Genomic DNA, 26,767 nt, shown 5'->3' with positions numbered 1-26,767 from the left:
TTTCATTTTTTTCTATGCATTTTTTCCTAATTGTTAGAAAATCCTTCCTCACTGGTAAAATCTAACTTGTAACTCCAACCCATTGGTTCTTGGTTTGCCTTCCAGGGTGATGAAAAAGAATCAATTCTTCCTGTTCCTCATAGTCTCTTGAATAGTTAGATTGCTGTGGCTGTCCAATCTTTTCTTCATGGTAAACATTCACAGAGCTTATATTTATTCCTCAAAAGTAAGGATTTTGAATTTTTCAGTTCCCTCTAAGTGAACAAATTGCTTGTATTCATTTAAAAATTGAACCCAGACCAAACAACTGAAAGGTAAAGTGGCAGATTATCGCTTTCCTTATTTAGACACTAAACTTGGCAGCTTTATTTGCATCAATTTACTTTATGATAGAAAAGATCCTCCAGATCTTCCTTTCTTTCCAACACTTATTAAATTATACATCCTCCATTTGAACTCTGGCAGCTGGGTTTTGGAGCTGGATTTACAAGTTGTCACATTTGGCCCCTTGTTTAACTAGTTGAGATCCTTTTGGATCCTGAATCTATCTATGAAGGTATTCAGATTGGCTTATAGTTTCATATGGTCTATAAATTTGGTAAATATCAGATCTTTAGCCATGTAGTTTTTAAGAAATACTACAGAGGACAGAATCCTGTGCTTTGCCATAGTGACCTTTCTCTGTTTGATACATATTAATAACGTGCACTCCTGTAGGTATGCTAATAGCTTATAGATCTTGAGTATATTTATTATGGTCCAAAGAAAATAAGACTTTTTGTCATTGTTGACCATGTCTTGCCAAAACCCAAGCATTTCTCTTATCTACCGGTCTGGTAACCCTTAAAAAGGAAATCATGTCAAGATATTGAACCAACGCTTGTTCCCATCATCATCTCTTTTAGAATCGGTTCCAAAATCTTGGTTAAGTCTGGCATCATACCAGCCTGCACTTTGGAAGAGGTGATAGCTGGGGTGGGAAGATACAAGATGAGGAAATGAGAAAACAAAAACATGGTAGTGATGCAACACTAAGTCCTTGAGCTTCACTGCAAACAATTGCTTTCTCCTTCACCTTTTAGCTTCAAATGGGCTGCTGAGGCAAATCTGATACAGCACAACAGCTTTAGAGGTTTACCTTGACTGATTCTACCGAGCAAACGAATGCAGTAAAATGATCTGCTTCAAACGTAGGTAGAAATGAGAAACGGAAATAGAAAACTATGAAACAGCTCCAATGCCGCAGCGAAGCTGTTGCAGGTGGGCGCCCTCCACTCGGAAGGCCCAAGATGGCTGGGCGAGGAACCGGAGGTGGCTGCCCGGAGCTCAGCTCCCCACGCCGGGGCCTACTCGAGGGAAGACCGGGTCGCGGAACGCCCCCGGTACGTCACCGATTACGTAATCCCACTCGCCCGCAAATGTGCCGCAGGGCGGCAGCCCCGCCCCTAGCCCCTCCCCCTGAAAAGCGCGGTGGCCCGTGTCCGCACGTGAAGCATGCTGGGATTAGCTCTCGAGCCTCCCGGCAGCCCCTGCGACGGGCGCGGTACGTAAGGAGCTGGCCGGCGACGGCCGTTCTCCGTAAGATGGCGGATCGGCGGCGGCAGCGCGCTTCGCAGGACACGGAGGACGAGGAGTCTGGTGCTTCGGGCTCAGACAGCGGCGGCTCCCCGGCGCGGGGCGGCGGGAGCTGCAGCGGTAGCGCAGGAGGCGGTGGCAGCGGCTCCCTGCCTTCCCAGCGCGGAGGCCGAGCTGGGGCCCTTCATCTGCGGCGGGTGGAGAGCGGGGGGGCCAAGAGCGCTGAGGAGTCGGAATGTGTGAGTGCGCGCGGGTGGGCCGGGCCGGGGGGCGGGGTGTAGGTGGTGAAGGGACGCTGGGAGTTGATGGTAGATGCTGGGGCGTATTGTGTTAGAGAAGAGAGCTATCCCAGTGCAGTGGGCATCCGGAGCCCCGAGGGAGGAGGTGGTGTTGGGGGTTTCTGGGGGAAGGGCGGACGTGAAAAGAGGATCTTTATTCAGAAATTGGGGCTGGAAGTGAAGAGACCGGACCTCCCTCGTTTGCTACTTGTTAAAGATGTACCTTTTCTCATCGCCCCTTTCAACCATTTTGTGTTGAGTTTTCAGTTCCCCACCCTCTGGGTATCAAGGAACTAAATCATGTCATCTTCTTTCCTTCAGGAGAGTGAAGATGGCATCGAGGGCGATGGTGAGTAGCATCATGACAAGTATTTTGCCCGTCAACTCACATCACCTATTCCACCAGTTGACATCCTCTCAGACCGTTAAGGATTTGGGGGAGGGTACCACAGAGTGGCTCTTTGTAACACAATGCCTACAAGCTTACGTTTTAGCAGTATGATCTTCTGCAAATCACTCATTGAGCCTGTTTCCCATTTGTAAATGGGAATTAGGATTTTCTCTCTCTGATAGATTGATGTCAGAATTGAACGAGGGTCTTAGCTTGACTCAAAAAGCAATGAGGAAATGTATTCGTAATAACTTTTTTCTTTACATATTTCTGTTTCCTTTCAGCCGTTCTGTCGGATTATGAAAGTGCAGAAGACTCTGAAGTGAGTGTGATAGGCTTTTTTTTTTTTCCCCCTATGGTATATGGGTTGGAATTTTTTTTTTTTTTTTTTTGGGTTGGAAATTTTTTGATGTATTTTAAGAACGTGTATACACCTGTGGTTCAAAAGTACCATGACCTCCTTGTTATTTCTCTTGTGCATTCTTCATTTATGCTTCTCAAAAACTGTTATTAAAGGTCTTGTTTATTTAGAGTGAGAGAAGTTTGGTGCATTCCACATCAGGTTTCATGTGTTAGTACTGTTAGTAGTTGGCTTTTCACCCTGTCTGAAGAAAATAAGTTTCTAAATAAGAGAATGTGAACATCCTGAAGCCCTTCACAGAATAAGAGTTCCTTTTATGCTAGGAAGTGAAACCAGCTAATTGAAATTTTTTTTTCCAAGTGTATGTGAAGACCTTAAAAGGAGAGGATCCTGAGTTGTTTGTATCAGAAATATTCCTGTTTCTAGGGCGCTTTCTCCCTCCTTAAATTCAGGAGAAAATTTCCATAAGCCAAGCTTTTGTGACTTTATTTGTTTTGGTTAGATGAACTACTAGAGATGCTGTTTGTTTCCTGGGGTTGAATAAAGTCCTAATTTCTGGAATTTGGGTCATGAGGTTATGGGCAGGAGGAATTGGATTGTGGATCAAAGGTTCATTCTGTAAGTTTTGTAGAACTGTTACTACATATTAGATTTCCATTACATCCTGGAGATGCAACAGCAAACACTATACTAAAATTTCTGTCTTTAGGAATGACTTAGGAAGTCAGATAAACATGCAGGCAGTCCTAGGAGTTGGTGACAACTGCTGGGGATAGGCTTAAGCTTAAGCAGGGTGTTAATGGCTGAGTACTGACTCCATCTTAGGCCATTGAGAATAAGTTGGAGTTAGTCAGGCCTTGTTTTAGGCAGAGGGAACAACAGCTGTGAAAATCCAGACACAGGAGAGAAAACTGAATATTTGGAAACTTGGAAGTAGTTTGGTGTGGCTGGAATATTGTTAGACAGGATGGATACCAGAAATAAAGGCTAATTAGTGAACAGGGATCAGATCATGAAGGGGTTTACTTGTTCCTTTTCTTCATTATGCACCTGTTGTATGCCAGGAGTTATACAAGGCACTAGAATAAAAGACAAACATAGTTCTGCTCTCCTGGAATTTACATTCTGGGGGAAAATAGCCAATTTTAAGCAAGTAATTACAGCAATGTTTGGTGTCGTGATATCAGAAGCACAGGGCGCTTTGGAAGCACATGGCAGGTGCAATGAATTGTTTGGAAACGCTTAGAGGATGGGATGTTAAAATAGAGACTTGAAGGGTGAGTAGGAGTGAGCCAGGCAGTATTCTAAGCAGAGGGAACACTGTTTGGGAAGAAGGTCTGGAAGGGATGGACTGCATGACAAGTTGGAGAATATGAAAAGTTTAGTGTGACTGGGGCTAAATGATGAGTCTGAGTCCAAATCTTAAAATACCTTGTAAGCCTGATTAGAATGTATTTGGATTTTATTCTAAGGAAGTAAGAAAGCATAACAAGGTTTTAAACAAGTGTGATATGGATTAGACTTAAATTTTAAAGAAGTGTTTTTCAGAACTAAGGAACTTCTGCTTCAGAAAATCCAGTTGGCCAGTTCTACTGAAACAAAATCTTGCAGAGGGAGGGAAGACTCAGACATTTATGTTAACAAATCCTGGATTGATGCTTATGCACAATAACATTTGAGAATTATTATAACAATTATTTTGTCTGCAATGATAGTTGATCTGAGGGGAGCAAGATCGGAGGCAGGAAAGCTAGTTAAAGCTATTGTGGACACTGAGTGTATACTGTATATTGGCAAATTCTATTTGTTTACTTAAAAGATTTTATTCATTTATTCATGAGAGACAGACATAGGCAGAAGGAGAAGCAGGCTCCTTGCGGAGAGCCTGATGCAGGACTGGATCCCCGGACCCCGGGATCACTACCTGATCCAAAGGCAGACACTCAACCACTGAGCCACCCAGGTGCCTTGGCAAAGTGAATTTAAATAAAATATGTATGTATTTATTTATAAAGATTTTATTCATTTATTCATGAGAGACACAGAGAGAGGGAGAGGCAGAGACACAGGCAGAAGGCAGGCCCCCATGCAAGGAGCCCGACATGGGACCCGATCCCGGGACTCCAGGATTACGCCCTGGGCCGAAGGCAGGCGCCAAACGGCTGAGCCACCCAAGGATCCCCAAGATAAAATACTTTTTTTAAAAAAAAGCTATAATGGAAGTCTAGGAAGCAGTAAGCGTGGACTGGAGTGGAGTAGTAGCAGTGAAAGTAGAAGTGGACAGAATTGAAAGTTATTTAGGTTATGGAATTCCCAGAATGTGGTGATTAATGAGATGCCTTATTTTCTCTGAAGTCAGTGATGAAGTTATCTGCAATGAGTAAAAGGGAGATGAGAAGTTTTGGGGTGAGGAATGTTTGCAGTAGTCACTAGAGAATGGAAACCCTGGAAACATTGTCAGGCGGTATGGAGTGTTCAGTGAGGTTTGGTGATTGTGAATTTATAGCATCTCACTATTCTGTATGTAAATGAGTTTGGTTATTATCCTAATAACGAGAAAGAAGGCTACTGAAGGTCTCATTATGGGGAATGAAGCAAGACTTGGGACATGGAGAACTGTTAAGAGATTGTTAGGATAAGCCAAAGAACATCATGGTGCCCTAAAGAAGAGACATGGCAGTGGGACTCAGATTTGAGAGATGTTTAGATGGTACTAACAGAACTTCTTGATTGATTGACTAAGGAGCTTGAATTAAGGAGTCAAAAGGATGCCCAAATTGATGAATGATGTTATTCCCTAAGAATGAGACCCAGGAGATTTCATGGAGGACATTGATGGGTGAAGTTTTGGATGTTTTGAAATTGAGGCCTGTGGGACTTTGAAATGGCAATATATAGTAATATGGTCTAACAATTGAGAAGAAAGCCTAATTCTACTCTGTCCAATACAATAGTCACCAGCCAGATGTGGCTCTATAGTTAAACTTAAAACTTCAGTTCTTCAGTTGCAAAGCCACATTTTAAGTACTTAATAGCCATGTGTGGCCAGTGGCATTACTTGCTTGGTTTTTTTTTTGTTTTTTTTTTTTTTTTTTTGGTTACTAAATGTATACCTAGACACTACAGTTCAGTTTTGCCTATTAAAATTTGATCTGTCTCAGAACCCCTGAGTGGCTTAGCGGTTGAGTGTCTGCCTTCAGCTCAGGGTGTGATCCAGGAGTGCTGGGATCGAGTCCCACATCTTGCTCCCTGTGTTGAGCCTGCTTCTCCCTCTACCTGTCTCTGCCTCTCCCTCTCTGTGTCTCTCATAAATAAACAAAATCTTTAATAAATAACTCCTTTCACAAAAAAAAAAACTTGATGTCTCTTAGTCTGCAGGTTTTTCATCCCATTTCTTTTTTAAAAATTTTTAAAGATTCTATTTATTTATTTATTCATGAGGGACAGAGAGAGGCAGACTTAGGCAGAGGGAGAAGCAGGCTCAGTGCTGGGAGCCTGATGAAGGACTCGATCCTGGAACTCCAGGATCACTCCCTGAGTTTGTTTTATCTTGAACAAAACTGACAGTTTCTTTCCCTTAGAGGTCACTTGCTGTTTTTGTCTAGATATTCCCAGTATATTTTCTTTAAGGTCTGATAATTATGTTAGAATTTGTCTTGGTGGTGGTTTTTCTGGATCAGTGTTCACAGATATGAGATGTACTCTACTCTGTGTCATGGAACCCCTATCCATGGCAGTCTTCAGTATTTGACCCTTTCTCTCTAATCCTTTTTTTCTTCATCTCTGATTTTTCAAAATATTTTTAAATATATTTTTTTTATTTTTAAATATTTTAAAGTCAGTGATAAAGTTACCTGCAAAGAGTAAAAGGGAGATGAGAGGTTTAATGAGGTAGCACTTTTTATTTTTACTTAACGTGTTATTACTGTGGTTATTCACGCTTGTGTTCCTTCTAGTTTTAGACTTTGTAATACCTTCCTAGTTCTTTGGTTTAATTTTTGAGTTTTTCTATTTTTTTTTATTTTTTTTAAAATTTATTTATTTATGATAGAGAGAGAGAGGCAGAGACATAGGCAGAGGGAGAAGCAGGCTCCATGCACCGGGAGCCCGATATGGGATTCGATCCCGGGTCTCCAGGATCACGCCCTGAGCCAAAGGCAGGCGCCAAACCACTGCGCCACCCAGGGATCCCGAGTTTTTCTTTTTTTTTTTTTTGAAAAATTTTTTTTTTTATTTATTTACGATAGGCACAGTGAGAGAGAGAGAGGCAGAGACACAGGCAGAGGGAGAAGCAGGCTCCACGCACCGGGAGCCCGATGTGGGATTCGATCCCGGGTCTCCAGGATCGCGCCCTGGGCCAAAGGCAGGCGCCAAACCGCTGCGCCACCCAGGGATCCCGATCCCGAGTTTTTCTAATTTTGATTGATGTTCTTTCATGCCTTACATAAGCTTCTTAATGTCTTTTTAGCTCATTTTGAAATAGAAGTTAGAATTTTTATATGATATGAGCCTGTCTTTCTGGCATATTTTCTTTTTTTTTTTTTTTTTTTTAATTTTTTTTTTTATTTTTTTTATTTACGATAGTCATACAGAGAGAGAGAGAGAGGCAGAGACACAGGCAGAGGGAGAAGCAGGCTCCAAGCACCGGGAGCCTGACGTGGGATTCGATCCCGGGTCTCCAGGATCATGCCCTGGGCCAAAGGCAGGCGCCAAACCGCTGCGCCACCCAGGGATCCCTTTCTGGCATATTTTCTTTTAGGAATGCTCTTCTACTTATTTCTTCCTCGTAATACGTTTATTTGGAATTTGACATCTCTATTTTTGTGTTGCTGATTTAAAAAAAAATTAATTTTTTAAAAATTTTTAAAAAATTTTTTTAAATTTAAAGAAAGAAAAGAAAGAGAGAGAGAGAACGAACGAACGAACCATGGTGGCTTGCTTTCTCAGATTTTTTGCTCTTGTTCCCTTCCCTAACTTGTTTTATAGCTTCTCTTCATTTCTTTTGCCCCTTTCCTGCTCAATTTGATTCTCAAGTTTTTCTTTGGTATGGGGCCCTATTCTAGAAGGGAGCCTGGCAGCTAGGTTAGTTGCAAGATTTCAGAGGTGTTAGCTCCAGCCCTTTCAGTGCATTTTACTGCAGGACCCTCACATTCAAATGCTATTGGAGATAGTCAAATCCCTCTTAGTTGCAACTGTTGTTCTCAGATTAGCTTTCTATTAAATGTTGGTTTGATTAGTTTAGGATTCTCCTGTTCTCAGTTCTGTGCTCTCTCTAAGAACAGTAGTCTGATGCAGGTCTTATGGCTGTTGGTGCTTTATTCCTGTGTGCTTATATCTTGGGGTCCGAGGGATACTTTTTACTTAGTTTTGTTGTGAATGTTGTCCAGAGGGTTTAAATTAGGACTTTGATTTTGCTGTCTAGAAGCCATAATTTCATGTGGAGATTTGAAGGGATCAAAAACTATGCTGCTGCCATTTTCCAGAATCCTCCAAGAGAATTTTTTAAAGAAAGTTGACTGTGAAAAGGAGGCTAGAGAGATGGTAGCTGGAAGGAAGACTGTGAGGTCAAGAGAGGTTTTGGTGGTTATTTTTTCAAGTTGGAGAATCCAGTATGGTTCAAAATTGAAGGAAGAAGTAGAAAGGGAAAGAAAAGAGAGAGTAGATAGTAAGTGTACTGGTGTCCTTGATTGACTATGTGAGAGGAAATAAGAACCAGCCAAGGGAAACATCTTCCATTGTAATTAGAGAGAGGTGGGAAGGAAAGATGTATGGGGGAGGAAACTTGTATTCTTCTTCTTTTTCTTTTTTTTTTTTTAAAGATTTATTTATTTATTCATGAGAGACACACAGAGAGAGAGAGAGAGAGGTGGAGACCTAGGCAGAGGGAGATGTTTTTTTCTTCATTTTGTTTTCCTCATGAAGTAGAAGGAAAAACATTGAATCGGGAATTTAGTGGAGGGAAGGGGAGGGATTGTCAGACTCAAGGAGGTTTGAGTGGTTGAGGTTGCAGGTGGCACTGATGTATGAAGTTATAGGAATTTTTTTTTTTTTTAAACCTCTTTGTCGATGTTTAATGGTCTGGCTGAAGACCTAGAAAAGGCAGACATTTTAGTTGATCCAGTCTTGGGCACAAGGGAGTGGCAGGGGACTTGGTGATTGGAATCTAGTAGTGATTGAAATAAGTGGGCTGTGGAGATTAAAGAGAGAGGAAGGTGAATGTGGAAGAAGATGGATGGATAGGGAGAAGGTGGGAGGGTCAAAGAAGTGGATGTCTTAGGTTGGAGATGAGAGGGTAAGGGAATTACTAAGTAGGAATAGGCGTAAAAATGGTATCCCTGGGTGGCTTGGCGGTTTGGCGCCTGTCTTTGGCCCAGGGCATGGTCTTGGGGTCCCGGGATCGGGTCCCACGTCTGGCTCCCTGGGTGGGGCCTGCTTCTTCTTCTGCCTAGGTCTGCTTATGTACTCTCACTCTTGCTCTCTCTCAAATAAATGAATAAAATCTTAACAAACAAACCCAGCTTTATTGAGATATAATTTACATACCGTATAATTTATCCATTTAAGGTGTACAATTCTGTGGTTTTTAGTATATATGTAGATATATGCAACTATTACAATGATTAGTTTCAGAGCATTTTCATCACCTTGGAAAAAACCTTGTTGCCTTTAGTGTTTGTTTCTCCCCCGCCCCCTAGTTTTTCCATCCTCATCCTCTGGTTCATAAGCAATCACACATCTACTTTTTTTTTTTTTCTTTTTTAAGATTTTACTTAGGAATCCCTGGGTGGCTCAGCGGTTTGGTGCTTGCCTTCGGCCCAGAGCGTGATCCTGGAGTCCCAGGATCGAGTCCCACATCAAGCTTCCTGCATGGAACCTGCTTCTCCTCTGCCTCCCGCCCCCATCCCCCCCGCCCCCCCCCGTCTCTCATGAATAAATAAATAAAATCTTAAAAAAAAAGATTTTATTTATTCATGAGAGAGACAGGGAGAGAGGCAGAGACACAGAAGAGAAGCAGGCCCCATGCAGGGAGCCTGACATGGGACTTGACCCCAGGACTCTAGGATCACGCCCTGGGCCGAAGGCAGGCACCAAACTGCTGAGCCACCCAAGGATCCCCCAATCACATCTACTTTTTGTTTCTAAGAATTTTCCTATTCTGGCCTTTCATTTGAATGGAATCATAACATATGGACTTTTGTGACTGGCTTCTTTCATTTAGCATTATGTTTTCACAATTATTATCCATGTTGTAACATGTATCAGTACTTAATTCCTTTTTATGATGGCTCAGTAACATTGTGGTGTGTGGTGTACCATTGTTTGGGTATACCACATTTTGTTTATCCATTCATTCATTGATAGGTATTTGAGTTTCCTTTTTTTTTGTTATGAATAATGTTGCTATTAACATCAGTGTATAATTTTTTCTTTGGATTTATGCTTTCATTTCTCTTGGTTCTGTATCTAGGAATGGAGTTGCTGAGTCATATGGTAACTGTGTGGGCTTTTTTTTTTTAGTCTTTTTGTTTTTTCCCCAGAGATTCCTTTTTATTTATATGAGAAAGAGAGAGCACACGTGCATGCAAGCACCAGCAGGGAAAGGGATGGGGAGAGGGACAAAGAGACTCCACTGAGTAGAGATCCTGAAGCAGGACCTGAACCCAGGATCACAACCTGAGCTAAAGTCAGATGCCCAATTGACTGAGCCACCTAGGTGCCTCATAGTAACTATGTTTAATTGAATGAGGAACTGTCCAACTATTTTCCAAAGCAGCTGGACCATTTTACATTCCCAACAGCAATATATGGAAATTCCAAATTTCTTCAAATACTCGCCAGGATGTAATGGCCGCGCCTTGACTTTTTCATTCTAGCCATCCTAGTAGGTGTAAAATGGTGCCTCATTTTGATTTGTATTTCCCTGGTGACTAATGATATTGAGCAATTTTTCCTTGTGCTTATTGACCATTTGTGTATCTTCCTTGGAAAGAATACCTATTCAGAAAAAAAAAAAAAAAGAATACCTATTCAGTTACTTTGTCCATCTTTTAATTGGGTTGTCTATCTATTGAGTTGTAAGAGTTCTTTGTAAAACATTCTAGATGTAATTCCTTATCAGATATAGGATTTGCAAATCTTTTTTTCCCATTCTGTCGGTTTTCTTTTTACTTTTTTGATAACATCAGGTTTCAGTTTTGATAAAGTCCAATATATCTGTTTTTTCTTTTTGCTTGTGCTTCTCCCCCCCACCCCCCATTTGAGAGAGAGAGAAAGACTGAGCACAAGCAGGGCAAAGGGAAAGGGAGAAGCAGACTCCCTGAGCAGGGAGCCCGATGCAGGGCTTGATCCCAGTACCCTGAGATCATAACCCTAGCCAAAGGCAGACACTTAACCGTCTGAGCCACCCAGATACCCCTTGCTTCTGCTTTTGATGTCATATCTAGGAAGGTTTGCTGAATCCATGCCAAAACCAGAATCCTGAAGATTAACTCCTACATTTTCTTTTAAGAGTTCTATAGTTTTAACTCTTATATTTAGGTTTTTAATCCATTTTGAGTTAATTTTTTTAAAATATTTTATTTATTTGAGAGCGAGAGAAGGAGAGCATGATTGGGGGGAGGGGGCAGAGGGAGAGAGAGAAGCGGACTTCCCACTGAGCAGGGAACCTAATGTGCAGCTGGATCTAAGAACCCTGGGTCATGACCTAAGCTGAAGGCAGACCTTAACTGAGCCACCCAGATGTCCCTAATTTTTTTTTTTTATATTTATTTATTAGAGAGCAAGCAGAGGGAAGGGGTAGAGGGAGAGAGGGAGTCTTAAAGCAGACTCCTCACTTAGCTGAGAGCCTAATGGGGGTCTTGATCTCGCTACCCAGAGATCACCATTTGAGCCAAAACCAAGAGTTGGGCACTTAACAGGCTATACCACCATTTTTTGAGTTAATTTTTGTATATAGGGTGAGGTAATGGTCTAACTTCCCATTTTTTGCATGTGGCAGTTTTGATCAAAGGAGTACTTAAGAGTTTTTAAAGAGGAGCAGGTTTACTTTATATATAAATATATATATATATATATATATATACACACATACATACATATATATATATACACATACATACATATTTATATATACACACATATATATATGGCATAAGAGTGAAATGTATAGGAGCGCCTGGATGGCACAAGAGTAGTGTCCCAACTCTTGTTTTTGGCTCGAGTGATTGTGAGATGGAGCCCCAAATCAGGCTCTCTGCTCAGCATGGAGTCTGCTTGAGATTTTCTCTCACTTTCCCTGCCCCTCCTCTTATATGTATGTGTGCTCTCTCTATCAAATAAATCTAAATAAGTAAATAAAATGTGTGGGAAGGGCTCCTGGTTGGTTCAGTCAGCAGAACATGCGACTCTTTTATTTATTTATTTATTTATTTATTTATTTATTTATTTGTTTGTTTGTTTGTTTGTTTATTTATTTATTTTTTAGTTATTTATGATAGTCACAGAGAGAGAGAGAGAAGCAGAGACATAGGCAGAGGGAGAAGCAGGCTCCATGCACCGGGAGCCCGACGTGGGACTCGATCCCGGGTCTCCAGAATTGCGCCCTGGGCCAAAGGCAGGCGCCAAACCTCTGCGCCACCCAGGGATCCCAGAACATGTGACTCTTGATCTCAGGGTCATGAGTTCAAGCCCCATGCTGGATATGGAGCCTACTTTAAAAACGTATAGGAGTTCTAGATAAGACTTGTCTGGAGTGTGGCCATGGAAACAAATGCCTGTAGCAGAGATGAAGACTGAGCACCTTGCTGGTCTTCCAAGTCAGTGGCAGGGTGGGCTGACCCAGGGCATAGAGTTATAGTTAGGTGACAGGAGCCTCGGGTGTAGGAGTTTAAAATGAGGCTGGAACAAAAAATAAAATAAAATTAAAAAATGAGGCTGGAGAACTTAGATCTGGAAAAGACTTTGAGAATGTGGAAGATACAAACTCCACGTCATAGTCTGATATATATAGGGCACGAAAGAATGTGCTAAAACTCTGTGTGAGAATGCTACCAGGGAAGCAGTTGCTTTAGGGGAGAGCTAGGCTTCAGAGTTGGGAAGAGTGTTCATTGAAGGTACAATTAGCAGTAGGAGAGTTTGTCTCTGGAAAAGGATTTTGATGTCTACCCTTAGCAAAAGCAGTGTGGTCCAAGGATAGCCACTTTTTGGCTTCGTTAGACCAGATTTTGACTCTAATTTGGAGTCTCCTCAGCATTACACTGTTTGTATCTTTCTGTCCTGCCCTGGAAACAAAATTAGTGTTTTCATTTGGAATAAAAGAGTTGCCTCATTTGACATTCCAACATGGGCTAGAGAGGGTAGAGCATAAAACAAAGTTCTCTCATTAATCATTCCAATATTATTTTAAGATGTTTGAATTTAGTCTGTGTGTGTGTATGTGTGTTTGGTGGGGACTGATAGATTAAGGTCCATATACATATTAAACGAGACTCTTGGGATTTCTGCATCAGAACATACAGGGAACATAGGATCAGGGAAAGAACTGAATGATTACCACCCACCCTTCCCCATCTCAAAAGGAAGGTAACCTCTTGTGACTGAGGGGAAATGGGAAAAATTAAGGGTACTTGGTTATTAAAAAGCTATCGGTAAAGGCTTAATCCTTATAGGGTTGGTGTGGGGTCTCCTTCAAATTGTGGGTTTCACAACAGTATCACCTCTTTGGGAATCCTCACCCAGAACATGTAGAGGCTGAGATACCTGAATACTGAGCAGGGAAAAGGAGTTAATGGGCTTCTCTGGGCCAGTTGGACAGACTTCACTCTAAGGAAACGGCAGAAACTTAGAGCTCGAGAGCTTCTTGCTTCATCAGGAATCTTACAGTGGGACTCTTGGATCACATTCCTGATTTAGTCTGGGTCTGGAGTTCTGAGAGGGTCTGGTGCAGGTCAGGTATCAGACCCAGTAGGAGAATAAGACCAATGTGCACATATCTACCAGGTGGCAGAGGGATAATTGGCACCATGACCTGTTAACCCAACAATGGGGACTAGCCCACCTTCCCCTGAACCCATTTCTTTGTGTCTTTTCGGGTTTCTAAACATACTGCCCACCCTAGCCTATAGCTCTGCCTCTGGAGGTCCAAATCCTGACAAGTCTGTGAAATGAGAGTATTCTAAAGCCAGTTCCCTCAGCATGAGCTTTAGTTGCTCCTTTTCCCTGCCTAGAACTAGCCACACCTCTCTTACCTGACCCTTTCTGGTGGCCCTATTTAGAAGATGGCCTAAGGGCGCTCCTCTGTATGAACAGACCCAGCAGTTTCTCCATCACAAGCAGGATTGTCTAATATTGGTGTGGCAGGAGAGGGAAGGAATAGTAGAGAGGTGAGAGAGCACACAGGCTTGGTTTTCATTTCTAAAATGTGATATTTAGGGGCACTTGGGTGGTTCAGTTGGTTGGGCATCTGCCTTTGGCTCAGGACAGGATCCTGGGGTCCTGAGACTGAGCCACGCATCAGGCTCCCTGCTTTGCTCAGTGAGGAGTTCTCTCTCCCCCTCTGCCCCTCCCCTTGTTCCTCTTTGCCCACTCTCAAAATAAAATCTTAAAAAAAAAAAAAAAATAGGGGGATCCCTGGGTGGCTCAGCGGTTTAGCGCCTGCCTTTGGCCCAGGGCGCGATCCTGGAGTCCCAGGATCAAGTCCCATGTCGGGCTCCCAGCATGGAGCCTGCTTTGTCTCTGCCTCTCTCTGTCTCTCTGTCTCTCTCTGTGTCTGTCATAACAAATAAATAAATAAATCCTCAAAAAAAAAAGCAAGACAAAAATAGTTTGTGCTGTTTTTTAAAAAAAAAAAATAGGGGCATCTCCGCCGCTCAGTTCGTTCAGCATCTGCCTTTGGCTCAAGTCACGATCCTGGCATCCTGGGATCAAGCCCTGCATCAGGCTCTCTGCTCAGCCGGGAGTCTACTCCCTCTCCTTCTTTTCCCTGCTTATGCTCTCTCTCTCTCTCTCTGTCAAATAAATAAATAGAATCTCTAAAAAAAAAGAAAGAAAAGAAAATGTGATGGTCAGACAAGTTTTCTGAAATTTTCTAAGTCAGAATTTTATAATTATATCATTCTGGACAGAATTGTTGGCTAGGAGGATCTCATGCTACAGAAAGTTGAGTATTCCTATCAGGATACAAAAAATGTAAGCCACTGTTTCCCAATTTGAAGGTAAATAGTGCCTGAGAAATCATAGGATTATTATGAAGAGTTTGCAAATTCACTAGTTCAGTTAATGTTATTTATAGACTAAATATACATTTCCCACCTTTATGGACTACTGTTTTTGAATATATAAATTAATACAATACAAGTTTATTTTGGAATATTACTGAATATATAGGAGTTTTTTGTCATACTTTTTTTTCAGTCAGTGGATATTATATTGAGCTCTTGTATGTGGAGATCCATGAAAATTTTAGGGCATAAAAGAGGTCCACACGATCTAAAATGTTGAGAATCTGCCCTAAGCCATTTTGAGATGAGAGAATTCACAACTTGAGTTAGAGTGTAGTTTTTTAGGTCCTGCATGTTTAAGAAACAATTCATGAAGATGGGGGTAAATTATCAAAGATTAATCTCTTTCTGTATGCTAGACAGTTAAAGCCTCCTTTCAGGGGCACATGGGTGGCTCAGTGGTTGAGCATCTGCCTTTGGCTCAGGTTGTGATCGTGGGGTCCTGGGATTGAGCCCTGCGTTGGGCACCCCACAGGGAGCCTGCTTCTCCCTCTGCCTCTGCTTCTCTCTGAATAAATAAATACAATCTTTAAAAAAAAAAAAAGCCTCCTTTTCATATCTCCTAGGATTCTTCCCCAGAGGCTACCACTGTTAACATTTCCTTGAATATCTTCTTGGGAAGCTTATGTGGATCTGTATAAATGTGTGTATATATTATATGTATTTTTTTTTATTGTGCTCTTTTTTTTTTTTTTTTTTTTTGGTGCCCCGTTCTCTAGAAATTTTAGTAAGAGTATTGATATGTTTGCTTTTAATTCTTTTTTTTTTTTAAGATTTTATTTATTCATGAGAATACACAGAGAAGAGAGAGAGGGAGGCAGAGACACAGGGAGAGGGAGAAGCAGACTCCATGCAGGGAGCCCAACGCGGGACCTGATCCCAGGTCTCCAGGATCACACTCTGGGCTGAAGGCGGTGCTAAACTGCTGAGCCACCCGGGCTGCCCTGTTTGCTTTTAATTCTTAATTATAGTAAAAGTTCATTAAAAAATAACCTAAAGAATGGAAAATTTAAAAATGCACCATTTCCAATTGACAACAAAACTTTTTTCAGGGTGAAGAAGGGGAGTATAGTGAAGAGGAAAACTCCAAAGTAGAGCTGAAATCAGAAGCCAATGATGCTGCTAACTCTTCAGCCAAAGAAGAGAAGGGAGAAGAAAAGCCTGACACCAAAGGCACTGTGACTGGAGAGAGACAGAGTGGGGATGGGCAGGTCAGTATCCACCAGAGGCCTCCATTTTGGGGGTCAGAATAAGGGCTCTTAACCTTGGAGAGAATAAGAAGCCCTTTATCTGTCCTCCAGGAGAGCACAGAACCTGTGGAGAACAAAGTGGGTAAAAAAGGCCCTAAGCATTTGGATGATGATGAAGATCGAAAGAACCCAGCATACATACCCCGGAAAGGACTCTTCTTTGAGCATGATCTTCGAGGGCAAACTCAGGAGGAGGAAGTCAGGTAAGAGCCACTTGTTGCTGCTCTATTTATAGGTCAGGCACTTTGCTGATTTACTGCTCACAGTACTTTCAGGTTATTATGATTGTCCCTTTTGTACAAATGAGGAAAGTGAGGCTTAAGTTTTTTGGTAATTCTTGGTGGAGGAGCTGGGATCTGGACCCACACTTCCACTGCCTTCCTTAATCTGAGACTCAAGCCTCTGGGACATGAAGTACATGTGTAGGTTGCTGTATAGGTGAGAGATGTTTCCAAGGTGCCCACCCAGTACTTTGAAGTAAAGTCTATCCTCATTTCTCTCCCTGTTCTGTTTGAGCCCAGCAGGCCCTAAGGTGCCGTGATTCTCTCTTGGTTTTATATAATCCATCTGGGAAGATGGGGAGACCCGTGAAGTGTTCTACCGTTTCCCTCCCCAACCCTCTTTTTTTCATGAACATCTATTTTATTTATTTATTTATTTATTTATTTATTTATTTATTTATTTATTTATTTATTTATTTATTTATTTATTTATGATAGTTACACACACACAGAGAGAGAGAGAGAGAGAGAGAGAGAGAGGCAGAGACACAGGCAGAGGGAGAAGCAGGCTCCATGCACCGGGAGCCCGATGTGGGATTCGATCCCGGGTCTCCAGGATCGCGCCCTGGGCCAAAGGCAGGCGCCAAACCGCTGCGCCACCCAGGGATCCCTTTTTTTTTAATTTATTTATTTATTTATTTATTTATTTATTTATTTATTTATTTATTTATTTTAATTTATTTATTTATGATAGTCACACACAGAGAGAGAGAGAGGCAGAGACTTAGGCAGAGGGAGAAGCAGGCTCCATGCACCGGGAGCCAGATATGGGATTCGATCCCGGGTCTCCAGGATCGCGCCCTGGGCCAAAGGCAGGCGCCAAACCGCTGCGCCACCCAGGGATCCCTATTTTTTTATTTTTTTATTTTTACATGAACATCTTTATTTGGCAGAGTCTGCCAACCTCAGACACTTTTCCCTGGTTTTATCCAGACCCAAGGGGCGTCAGCGAAAGCTATGGAAGGATGAAGGTCGCTGGGAACATGACAAGTTTCGAGAAGATGAACAAGCTCCAAAGTCCCGACAGGAGCTCATTGCTCTTTATGGCTATGACATACGCTCAGCTCACAATCCTGATGACATCAAACCCCGAAGAATCCGGAAACCCAGGTGAGAAAATTTGGAGTTATATTTATAGAAGGAACTCTTTTTATTTTCTGAATTTTAATTTAATTTAAAATTTTAAAAAAAATTTATTAATTTGAGAGAGCGAGATAGCAGGAGAGAGCATGAGCTGGGGGCAGGGAGAGGGAGAAGCAGGCTCCCTGATGAGCAGGGAGCCAGATGTGGAGCTTGATCCTAGGACCCTGGAATCATGACCTGAGCAGAAGGCAGCCGCTTTACTGACTGAGCCACCAGGTACCCCAACACTCTGCTTTTTATTTTTTTATTTTTTTAAATTTTATTTTATTTATTTATGATAGGCACACAGTGAGAGAGAGAGAGAGAGGCAGAGACACAGGCAGAGGGAGAAGCAGGCTCCATGCACCGGGAGCCCGACGTGGGATTCGATCCCGGGTCTCCAGGATCGCGCCCTGGGCCAAAGGCAGGCGCTAAACCGCTGCGCCACCCAGGGATCCCTTATTTTTTTTTTATTTTTTTTTTTTTTTAAATTTTATTTTATTTATTTATGATAGGCACACAGTGAGAGAGAGAGAGAGAGGCAGAGACACAGGCAGAGGGACACTCTGCTTTTTAAAGTGCCATTCCAACCTATAACTTAGTGGTTGGAGGGATATGGGAAGTCTCCCTAACCCTCAGTTTATATCTGTAGTGGTCTCTTTTTTTCTTTTCTTTTCTTTTCTTTTTTTTTTTTTTTAAATCTTTTTTTTAAATTTATTTATGATAGTCACACACACACACAGAGAGAGAGAGAGGCAGAGACACAAGCAGAGGGAGAAGCAGGCTCCATGCACCGGGAGCCTGACGTGGGATTCGATCCCGGGTCTCCAGGATCGCGCCCTGGGCCAAAGGCAGGCGCCAAACCGCTGCGCCACCCAGGGATCCCTCTTTTCTTTTCTTTTCTTTTCTTTTCTTTTCTTTTCTTTTCTTTTCTTTTCTTTTCTTTTCTTTCTCTTCTCTTCTCTTCTTTCTTTCTTTCTTTCTTTCTTTCTTTCTTTCTTTCTTTCTTTCTTTCTTTTCTTTCTTTTTCTTTCTTTTTTCAAAATTTCATTTATTTGACAGAACACAAGAGTGGCAGGGAGAGGGAGAAACAGGCTCCCTGCTGAGCAGGGAGCCCAACATGGGCCTCCATCTTAGGACCCTGGGATCATTACGAGCTGAAAGGAGATGCCTAACCAACTAAGCCACCAAGGCAATCCTCTAGTGGCCTCTTTTGTTATTTCTTTTCTTAAGACGTTTGCCATTCCGTTTATTCAGGTTTGGGAGTCCTCCACAAAGAGATCCAAACTGGATTGTTGAGCGGCCAAACAAGTCCCATCGCCACCAGGGTCCTGGGGGTACCCTACCACCAAGGACATTTATCAACAGGAACGCTGCAGGTACTGGCCGAATGTCTGCTCCCAGGAATTACTCTCGATCTGGGGGCTTCAAGGAAGGTCGTGCTGGTTTTAGGCCTGTGGAAGCTGGTGGGCAGCACGGTGGCCGATCTGGTGAGACTGTTAAACATGAAAGCAGTTACCGATCACGGCGCCTAGAGCAGACTCCTGTGAGGGACCCATCTCCAGAAGCTGATGCTCAAGTGCTCGGCAGTCCCGAGAAGGAAGAGGCGGCCTCAGAGATACCAGCTGCTGCCCTGATACTGCACCACCAGCCCCTGACAGGCCTGTTGAGAAGAAATCCTACTCCCGGGCAAGAAGAACCAGAATCAAAGCTGGAGATGCAGTCAAGGTTGCAGAGGAGGTGCCCCCTCCACCTGAAGGGCTGAACCCAGCACCTCCAGTCCCAGAAACGACCCCTCCTCCACCTGCTAAGACTGGAAACTGGGAGGCTTCAGTGGATTCTACTACAAGTGGACTTGAGCAAGATGTGGCACAACTAAACATAACAGAACAGAACTGGAGTCCAGGGCAGCCTTCATTCCTGCAACCACGTGAGCTTCGAAGTAGGTACCTTAGGGTTTGAGTAGCTTTTTTCCCTATACATCACTGAGTTTGGGGGCATGGGATTTAGACCCCCCATGCAGAGATATGGGGTCTGACAGATATCTTTGTTTTCATTAACTGAAAGAAATGGATGGATTCACAGGTATTTTCATCCAAAGACCTCAGAGAGTTTTTATGTTACCCAAGACTACCCCCCACTACTTTGCCTCCTATTACCAGACCAGTCATTAGTATTGAGCTCCTGCATGCAGACTCTTTTACCCATTCTCTGTAGGAAAAGTTGGAAGAAGGTGGCAATGTTCTTATTATATGAGCTAATGGTTAAATATTTGAAGGCAGGGATGCCTGAGTGGCTCAGCAGTTGAGCATCTGCCTTTACCCCAGGGCGTGATCCCAGATCCCAGGATCGAGTCCCACTTGAGGCTCCCTGCATGGAGCCTGCTACTCCCTCTGCCTGTGTCTCTGCCTCTCTTTGTCTCTGATGAATAAATAAATAAAATCTTAAAAAATAATAATAGAATAAAATAAATTTGAAGGCAGAAACTTCCGCTTTTGACCATTTGGATGAGAATATTCTAATCTCTTTGAAAGGAAAGCCTAATTTCTTTAATGTAGAGCTAGGCTGCACCATAGAATGTTCTATAGTGTAAGAAGTTTTTGACTACTTCTAATTTGGCCAGAGTGACTGAGGAACTGAACTTTTAATTTTAATAAACTGAAATTTAAATAACCACATGTGGCTACTGGATATCACATTGGACTGCATAGTTCTAGAAACTAGGACCTATCTACCACCGCTCTTGCTCATCTATTTTTGTCTCCCTCCAATCAGGTAGATCAGAGGATCTTTTCCTTAGTTTCTGAATTTTTTTTTTAAATTTTATTCATTTTTTCATGAGAGACACAGAGAGAGGTAGAAATAGAGACAGAGCGAGAAGGCTCCCTGCAGGGAGCCCAATGCAGGACTCGATCCCAGGACCCCAGGATCATGACCTGAGCCAAAGGCAGACATCTGCTCAATCACTGAGCTACCCAAGAGTCCCTAGTTTCTAAAATCTGATTTGAACTTAAAGTTTGTAAATCCTCATTTGGACTGGGAGTTTCAGCATCCTTCTCTGGTGTTCATGATTTTTATTTATTTATTTTTTTAAATTTGTATGTATGTATTTATTTATTTAAATGATTTTATTTATTTATTCAGAGAGACACATAGAGAGAGGCAGAGACACAGGCAGGGGGAGAAGCAGGCTCCATGCAAGGAGCCAGATGCGGGACTTGATCCCAGAACTCCAGGATCACAACCTGAGCCGAAGGCAGATGCTCAACTGCTGAGCCCCCAGGCATCCCAATGTGCATGATTTTTAAATACCAAAAACCAGTGTAGCCTAAATTGGACCTGGAGTTGATCTTTGGGTGGAGGAGTATATCCTTCTACTGGTATTTTATTACCATTGGAAGACAGTCTCTAAAATATCCTTTGGGTTTTGTTTTTTTTTTTTTTATCCTGGGTCATTTTCAGCCAGAGGTGAGTATCTTCCTAAACATCTAGCCCAGAACTCTGTGGTCAGGGATAATCGAGCAAATTCACAGAATGTCCAGTTGTTGCACAGAAGGGCTGAGATTTTTCAATATGTTTGATAATGTACTGTGTAATTTTAACCTCCTAGAGATTCTATACAGGGAAGTATTTGGTGGGAAAAATTTGAACTTGCATTTTCTCATTGAAGTCTTTTTTTTTCTTTTCACATTCAAAGGCGTTATTGATGTGTTAAGGTTCCAGTCTGTGGGGGCAAATTTCCAAATGCTGGTGTTGACAGGAAGCAGAGCTACTTTAAAAGGAATTTTGTTAGTTTTAAAGAAGAAAGCATTTTTCTGTGTTGGATTCTTAAACTTGCCATTTTCTTGATGTTCTCTTTAGTCCCACTCATACCTATTTTCTCTGTAGCCATGACTTTTTTTGGTGTATCACAGGTATGCCCAACCATATACACATGGGAGCAGGACCTCCACCTCAGTTTAACCGGATGGAAGAAATGGTACAGAAAGGGAAAGCAGTAGTTGGGGGAGGGGGGTTGCATGCAACAGCTGTTCACTGTTTAAACCAAGATAAGGTCTTGGAGTCCGTTTTCCATTGATTTACCCATATTTAATTTGGCTCTCCAGAAAGGGTAGCAAGGTCTTCGTTCAGATCCTGATGTATGTTGTTGGTTTTTCAATTCATTTTGCAAATACTCCTTTATTTTTCTTCAAGAGAAAGAAAGTACAGGGCAGGGGGCAAGGCAGTAAGTGCAGAGGGAAAGGGAGAAAGAGAATCCTAAGCAATTCTCCACAGTGGAACCCAACCATGGGGCTTGGTCTCATGACCTTGAGATTGTGACCTGAGCTGATAATGAGTTAGATGCTTAACTGGCTGAGCTACCCAGGCGCCCTATTCTTTTTGTTTTTTACGTTTTTTTTTTTTCTTTATTTAATTTCTGCATCCCACTGGGGCTCAAAAGACCCAAGATCAAGAGTTGCATGCTTTTCTGACTGAGTCAGTCAGGAGCCCCTCATTTTGCAAATACTGTTTAAACACGTGCCATGTACCAAGTGTGTGCTTACCTTTAAAGGAGGGGGGACCTGATATGAGAGCCGGCCCTCTGGGAGTCTTTCTGCTCATACCTTTTTATTTCAGGGTGTCCAGGGTGGGCGAGCCAAACGCTATTCATCTCAGCGGCAAAGACCTGTACCAGAGCCCCCTGCTCCTCCTGTGCACATCAGTATCATGGAAGGCCATTACTATGATCCACGTGAGTTTTTTCTTGTTGTTCAGGCACCTTTCTTAGTAGGATGAAGTGAACTAAGAAACCAGCTTCTTGCCTCCTGAATTTCCCTTCTGACTTCTCACAGTGATTATCAAACATTTTCTGGCTGTTGTTTTCTTCACATGGAAAATTGAGACCATCTTTTAAAGGGTTTGGGGGACAAGGAGATTGGTCCATGTGATATGAAGAGTGAGAGTTTATGAGAGTCCCAATGTGATATCTTACAGTGCAGTTCCAGGGACCAATCTATACCCATGGTGACAGCCCTGCCCCACTGCCTCCTCAGGGCATGATTGTGCAGCCAGAAATGCACCTTCCCCACCCAGGTAAGCTTTGCACCTCTGCTTGTATGCTTCCAGTACATGAGGATATGTGTTGGGGGCTTCACAAACTCCATCCTCCTGAGTTCTGTACTGCTTGCTCACAGGGTTGGCCGCTCTGGTTGCTTGGGCAGCAAACTCCTCTTGGGTCCATCCTGAGGACTTCCGTCCTGAGTCTGTCTGTGCTGAGCAGTGCAGCCAGACCATCCCAGGGAAATTGTGTCATCTTCTATTTCTGTTTTTGTCTTCTCTTCTTGTCTAGGTTTACATCCCCACCAGACACCGGCACCTCTGCCCAATCCAGGCCTCTATCCCCCACCAGTGTCCATGTCTCCAGGACAGCCACCACCTCAGCAGTTGCTTGCTCCTACTTACTTTTCTGCTCCAGGCGTCATGAACTTTGGTAATCCCAGCTACCCTTATGCTCCAGGGGCACTGCCTCCCCCACCGCCTCCTCATCTGTATCCTAATACACAGGTAAGATGGCTAATGAACAGATTTTTCTAGGTACACATCCTATAAATCAGACAAGGATGTGGTATGGGGAGAATGGTTAAAGAATTTGAGAGAACATTTCAGTGCCACTGATTTTGCATGTGGTGCCAGGACACCTCTTGGTGGTCAGGAGCTAGAAATGCAGCTTATGTAATGCCCATCATCTCTTCTCTTCTGTTTCTTTAATGATCCATTAAAGTGTTGAATAAAGAAGATATATTATTCTTACCCCTCCCTGTACTTTTTTTTTTTTTAAGACTTTATTTATTCATAGAGACACACACAGAGAAAGAGAGAGAGAGGCAGAGACACAGGCAGCAGGCAGAGGGAGAAGCAGGCTCCATGCAGGGAGCCCGACATGGGACTCCATCCCGGGTCTCTAGGATCACGCCCCGGGCTGTAGGCGGTGCTAAACCGCTGCACCACCAGGGCTGCCTCCTCCATGTACTTCTTAATTCCCAACAGGTTGACACCATCTGGTATGTGAGGTGTCACCACTGAGCTCAGCCTCTTCCATTTTTCAGTTGATGGTAGGAATTAGAGAAAGCTAAGTAGTACTTTGAAGAAGTACGAACCATAACATAATTAGGATATAGTAAGGCAGAAATGAATAATCACTTATTTTAAAGGGGGGCAGCTTAGAGATTTATAAAGTTCCTCAGCACTTTTATTTTTGTGCCTGAATGATGTTTCCTGTTCATCATAGTTTAGGTGAATTTATCACTAACTTTTTCTTCTGCCTTATTGGGGTCCCAGGCCCCATCACAGGTATATGGAGGAGTGACCTACTATAACCCCGCCCAGCAGCAGGTGCAGCCAAAGCCCTCCCCACCCCGGAGGACTCCCCAGCCAGTCACCATCAAGCCCCCACCACCTGAGGTATGAGAGCTGCTTCCAGCCTCAGTGGCCTTTCCTTTTCCCTAGATTTCTCTCCTTTCTGGATGTGTCTCCATAGTCTTTTTTTTTTTTTTAAATAACTGGTAACAAATTCTAACTTTGTTATTTCAGGTTGTAAGCAGGGGTTCCAGTTAATGAGTTTCTAAATATTTTAAATCAAACATCATATAAAAGTAAGTATATAATATACTATGATTCTTGTAAATTTTTGAAACTAATGCTTATGCTTACTTGCATAACAATTCCCTAATTAATGATTTAAGTTGTAATCTGGAGATACCTTATGGGGAGGTTTACATGAGTCTCAAAATTTGCCAGCTGCTTTGTTTTGTGAATGCACTGAGCAGGATTGAAGCAGAAACCATTGTTAAATTGACAGAATTTTGTTTGGGAAGCTGCAAGGAAAAAATGCAGGAGGGTATTTTGTTTTAGGGAAAGGGGAAATATCAATTTGAGGTCTTTGCGGCAAAGCCAGTTTAAAAGGATATGGAGAAAGACCATGGGGATTTTATTGTTGTTTTGTTAGGGACTTTAAAACATATTATTTAGAAATGTGGCTTTTTGAAAACAGCTTGTAAATGCCCAGAAGATCCATTAATACTTTGATGATTCTTCCCTTTTCCCCACCCCTGTCAGAGAACCCAGGAAAGAAGAGAAATACAACTGGCTGTTTACTACCAGGAGGGCTTCAAAGATATAGGGTGGCTCCTACCAGCAAGCAGCTGAAGGAGGAGGACCCCTGCCCTCCTCTGAGGACAGGTTCTGTTGGAGACAGGGACAAACAAGTGGACTTCCTCCCATTTCCACTCTTTACTTGAGTTGGCTGTGCTCAGAGGAGCAGAGATCCAGTGAGCTCAGGCTTCTGGGTCTATAGATAGATTAGAAGCCCCCCCCCAACCCCCCGCCTTTTTTTTTTTTTTTTTTTTTACTCTTCCCTTTTTCCTGGGAAATTCAAGTGTCTTCTCCCAGGGAAGTTCCTTCCTGTTTATTTTGTTTCCTAAGATGTTTGTTTTTAAAGCCTAGCTTGCTATTCTTAAATTAATATTCTTTTAATTTCTTTCTTTCTCTGCCTTTAAATGAGACGAGTTCATCCTTCTGATTTGTTAGCTCCTCTGGTTTCTCCTTTGGTTTTTCCCTGCATCCCAGATAATTGATATTTTACCAGCCAGTTTTCCTGTACCAAGTCTGCAAAGAGGTGGCCTTTTGTTTTTGGCTGGCCTTTGTTATTGTATACTTGGATTTTCTTAATTCCTCTAACCCTATGGAAGCAGAGCCGTCCACAGAGTATCTCATTGTGTGGAGAAAAGCTCAAAGTGTGTGGTAGGAACCCTTCTTCTTGACTTCAGTTTTCCAGAATCTGAGCCTCCATCAGTCCCTGTACTGTGGTAGGCATCAGTCCTCTACTTGAGGACAAAGTCTGTACAGTGGGGAGAGATGGCAAACCAGATGTTTTTGTGAGAAAGGGAAAGTGGAGTAAGCCTTCGCACCTTAGGGGTCTGTGTTCACATAGTCCTCAGGGCTCAATCTTTGAGGTAAGTGGAATTAGAGGGCCCTGCTTCTCTTCTTTCTATCTCTCCTACCATGTCCCCTTTCCAGTTGCAGTGGACCAATGCATCTCTCTAGAGGCAGACACTGTCCAGCAAACAGTCTACCCAATACTTTGCAGTTGCTCTTCTCCATGTCTTTCCTGCTATAAGTGTTTTAGATGTTACTACCTGATTTCCCCCAAGTTCTGCTCCTGTCCCTGAAAACAGAAGATACCACATTTGGGCTTCAGGCCTAAGGAAACCAGTCACTTTCAGGGCAAGGGCTCCTCCCCTCTTTTCCTCCCTATCCATGGCACTGCCTCTGCAGAAGAGATTCCTATTGCTGCAACACTTGTGTCTGCCAGGGGTAACTTGGCCACTGTCCCTGTCCTACAGAACCTGAGGGAGATGGTGGTGGCTCTGTCTCTCCCAAGTAATGTCACTGTTTCTATTCCTTCTCTCCAGCAGCTGATCTAACCACTCTTGAGTCACAGGTGTGGGGTAGGGAGTGGGGAGAGGCACTCAAGCTGTAAGCCCCAAGGAGGAAATAACTAAGAGATTCTTCCAGGAGTGGCTGGTGGTTGTGCCTTTTGTAGGCTGTCCCCTTTGCCTTAAACCTGAAGATGTCTCCTCAAGCCTGTGGGCAGCATGCCCAGATTCCCAGACCTTAAGACACTGTGACAGTTGTCTCTGTTGGTCCACTGTGTTTTGTTGCAAGAATTTCTCCATATGTGTTGTTATTGTTTGTTACTATTTTAAAGGGTGCACATTTGTGATCAGCTTTGTGACTTCGAGATAATAAAATTTAGACTGTAAACTTGGCTCCTTTGCCAGTGTTTTGCATGAGTCTTGATTTGGGAGGGATAGGAGAGGACTTGCTGATTCCCCTAGAGCCACAGTCACAACTCAAGCCAACTCAAGACTTGTGAACTGGAACTCCTGAGAGATGAGCCCATAAATGTGTCTGTACTCCCATTAGTTATCTTTTCCTAACTACATGTTAGGATACCGTGCAATCCCTTAGATTGGAAGTGTCATGGACAGAAAAACTAATGAAAGGTAGCTCTCCTTTTTGCCTTTGATAGTGTTTGGCAGGAGAGTTTCCCAGGGTAATGTTCCCAGTGTTAATACAACTGTACCAGGTCCTAGATGAGGGGGAGGCATTAGGTAGCTAGCTTTCTTGAAAAGTAAAGACACACTGGCACTAAAGTGCCAAGAACCACAGCCTAATTGGGAGGCTTCTCAG

General features: G+C 42.8%; 1 protein-coding gene across 1 annotated transcript; it reads left to right on the top strand.

Annotated features, from left to right (window-relative positions):
• Positions 1-1,535: 1,535 nt before the first annotated feature.
• CASC3 (CASC3 exon junction complex subunit) lies at positions 1,536-26,343 on the top strand. The gene is given in 15 exon segments (XM_055330317.1): positions 1,536-1,814; positions 2,175-2,202; positions 2,529-2,566; positions 15,936-16,094; positions 16,185-16,336; positions 17,348-17,524; positions 18,794-19,164; positions 19,167-19,478; positions 21,451-21,515; positions 22,154-22,268; positions 22,511-22,609; positions 22,866-23,080; positions 23,855-23,977; positions 24,107-24,168; positions 24,632-26,343. Coding segments are annotated over 14 exon segments (2,109 nt in total). The 5' UTR covers positions 1,536-1,583; the 3' UTR covers positions 24,131-24,168; positions 24,632-26,343.
• The last annotated feature ends 424 nt before the right edge of the window (positions 26,344-26,767 follow it).

Source organism: Nyctereutes procyonoides, unplaced genomic scaffold (genome assembly GCF_905146905.1).
Source record: "Nyctereutes procyonoides isolate TBG_1078 unplaced genomic scaffold, NYPRO_anot_genome, whole genome shotgun sequence".
In the NCBI taxonomy this organism is placed as follows: domain Eukaryota; kingdom Metazoa; phylum Chordata; class Mammalia; order Carnivora; family Canidae; genus Nyctereutes; species Nyctereutes procyonoides.
The sequence above is the reverse complement of the archived record's forward strand: the minus strand, read 5'-3'. Positions and strand labels throughout refer to the sequence as shown.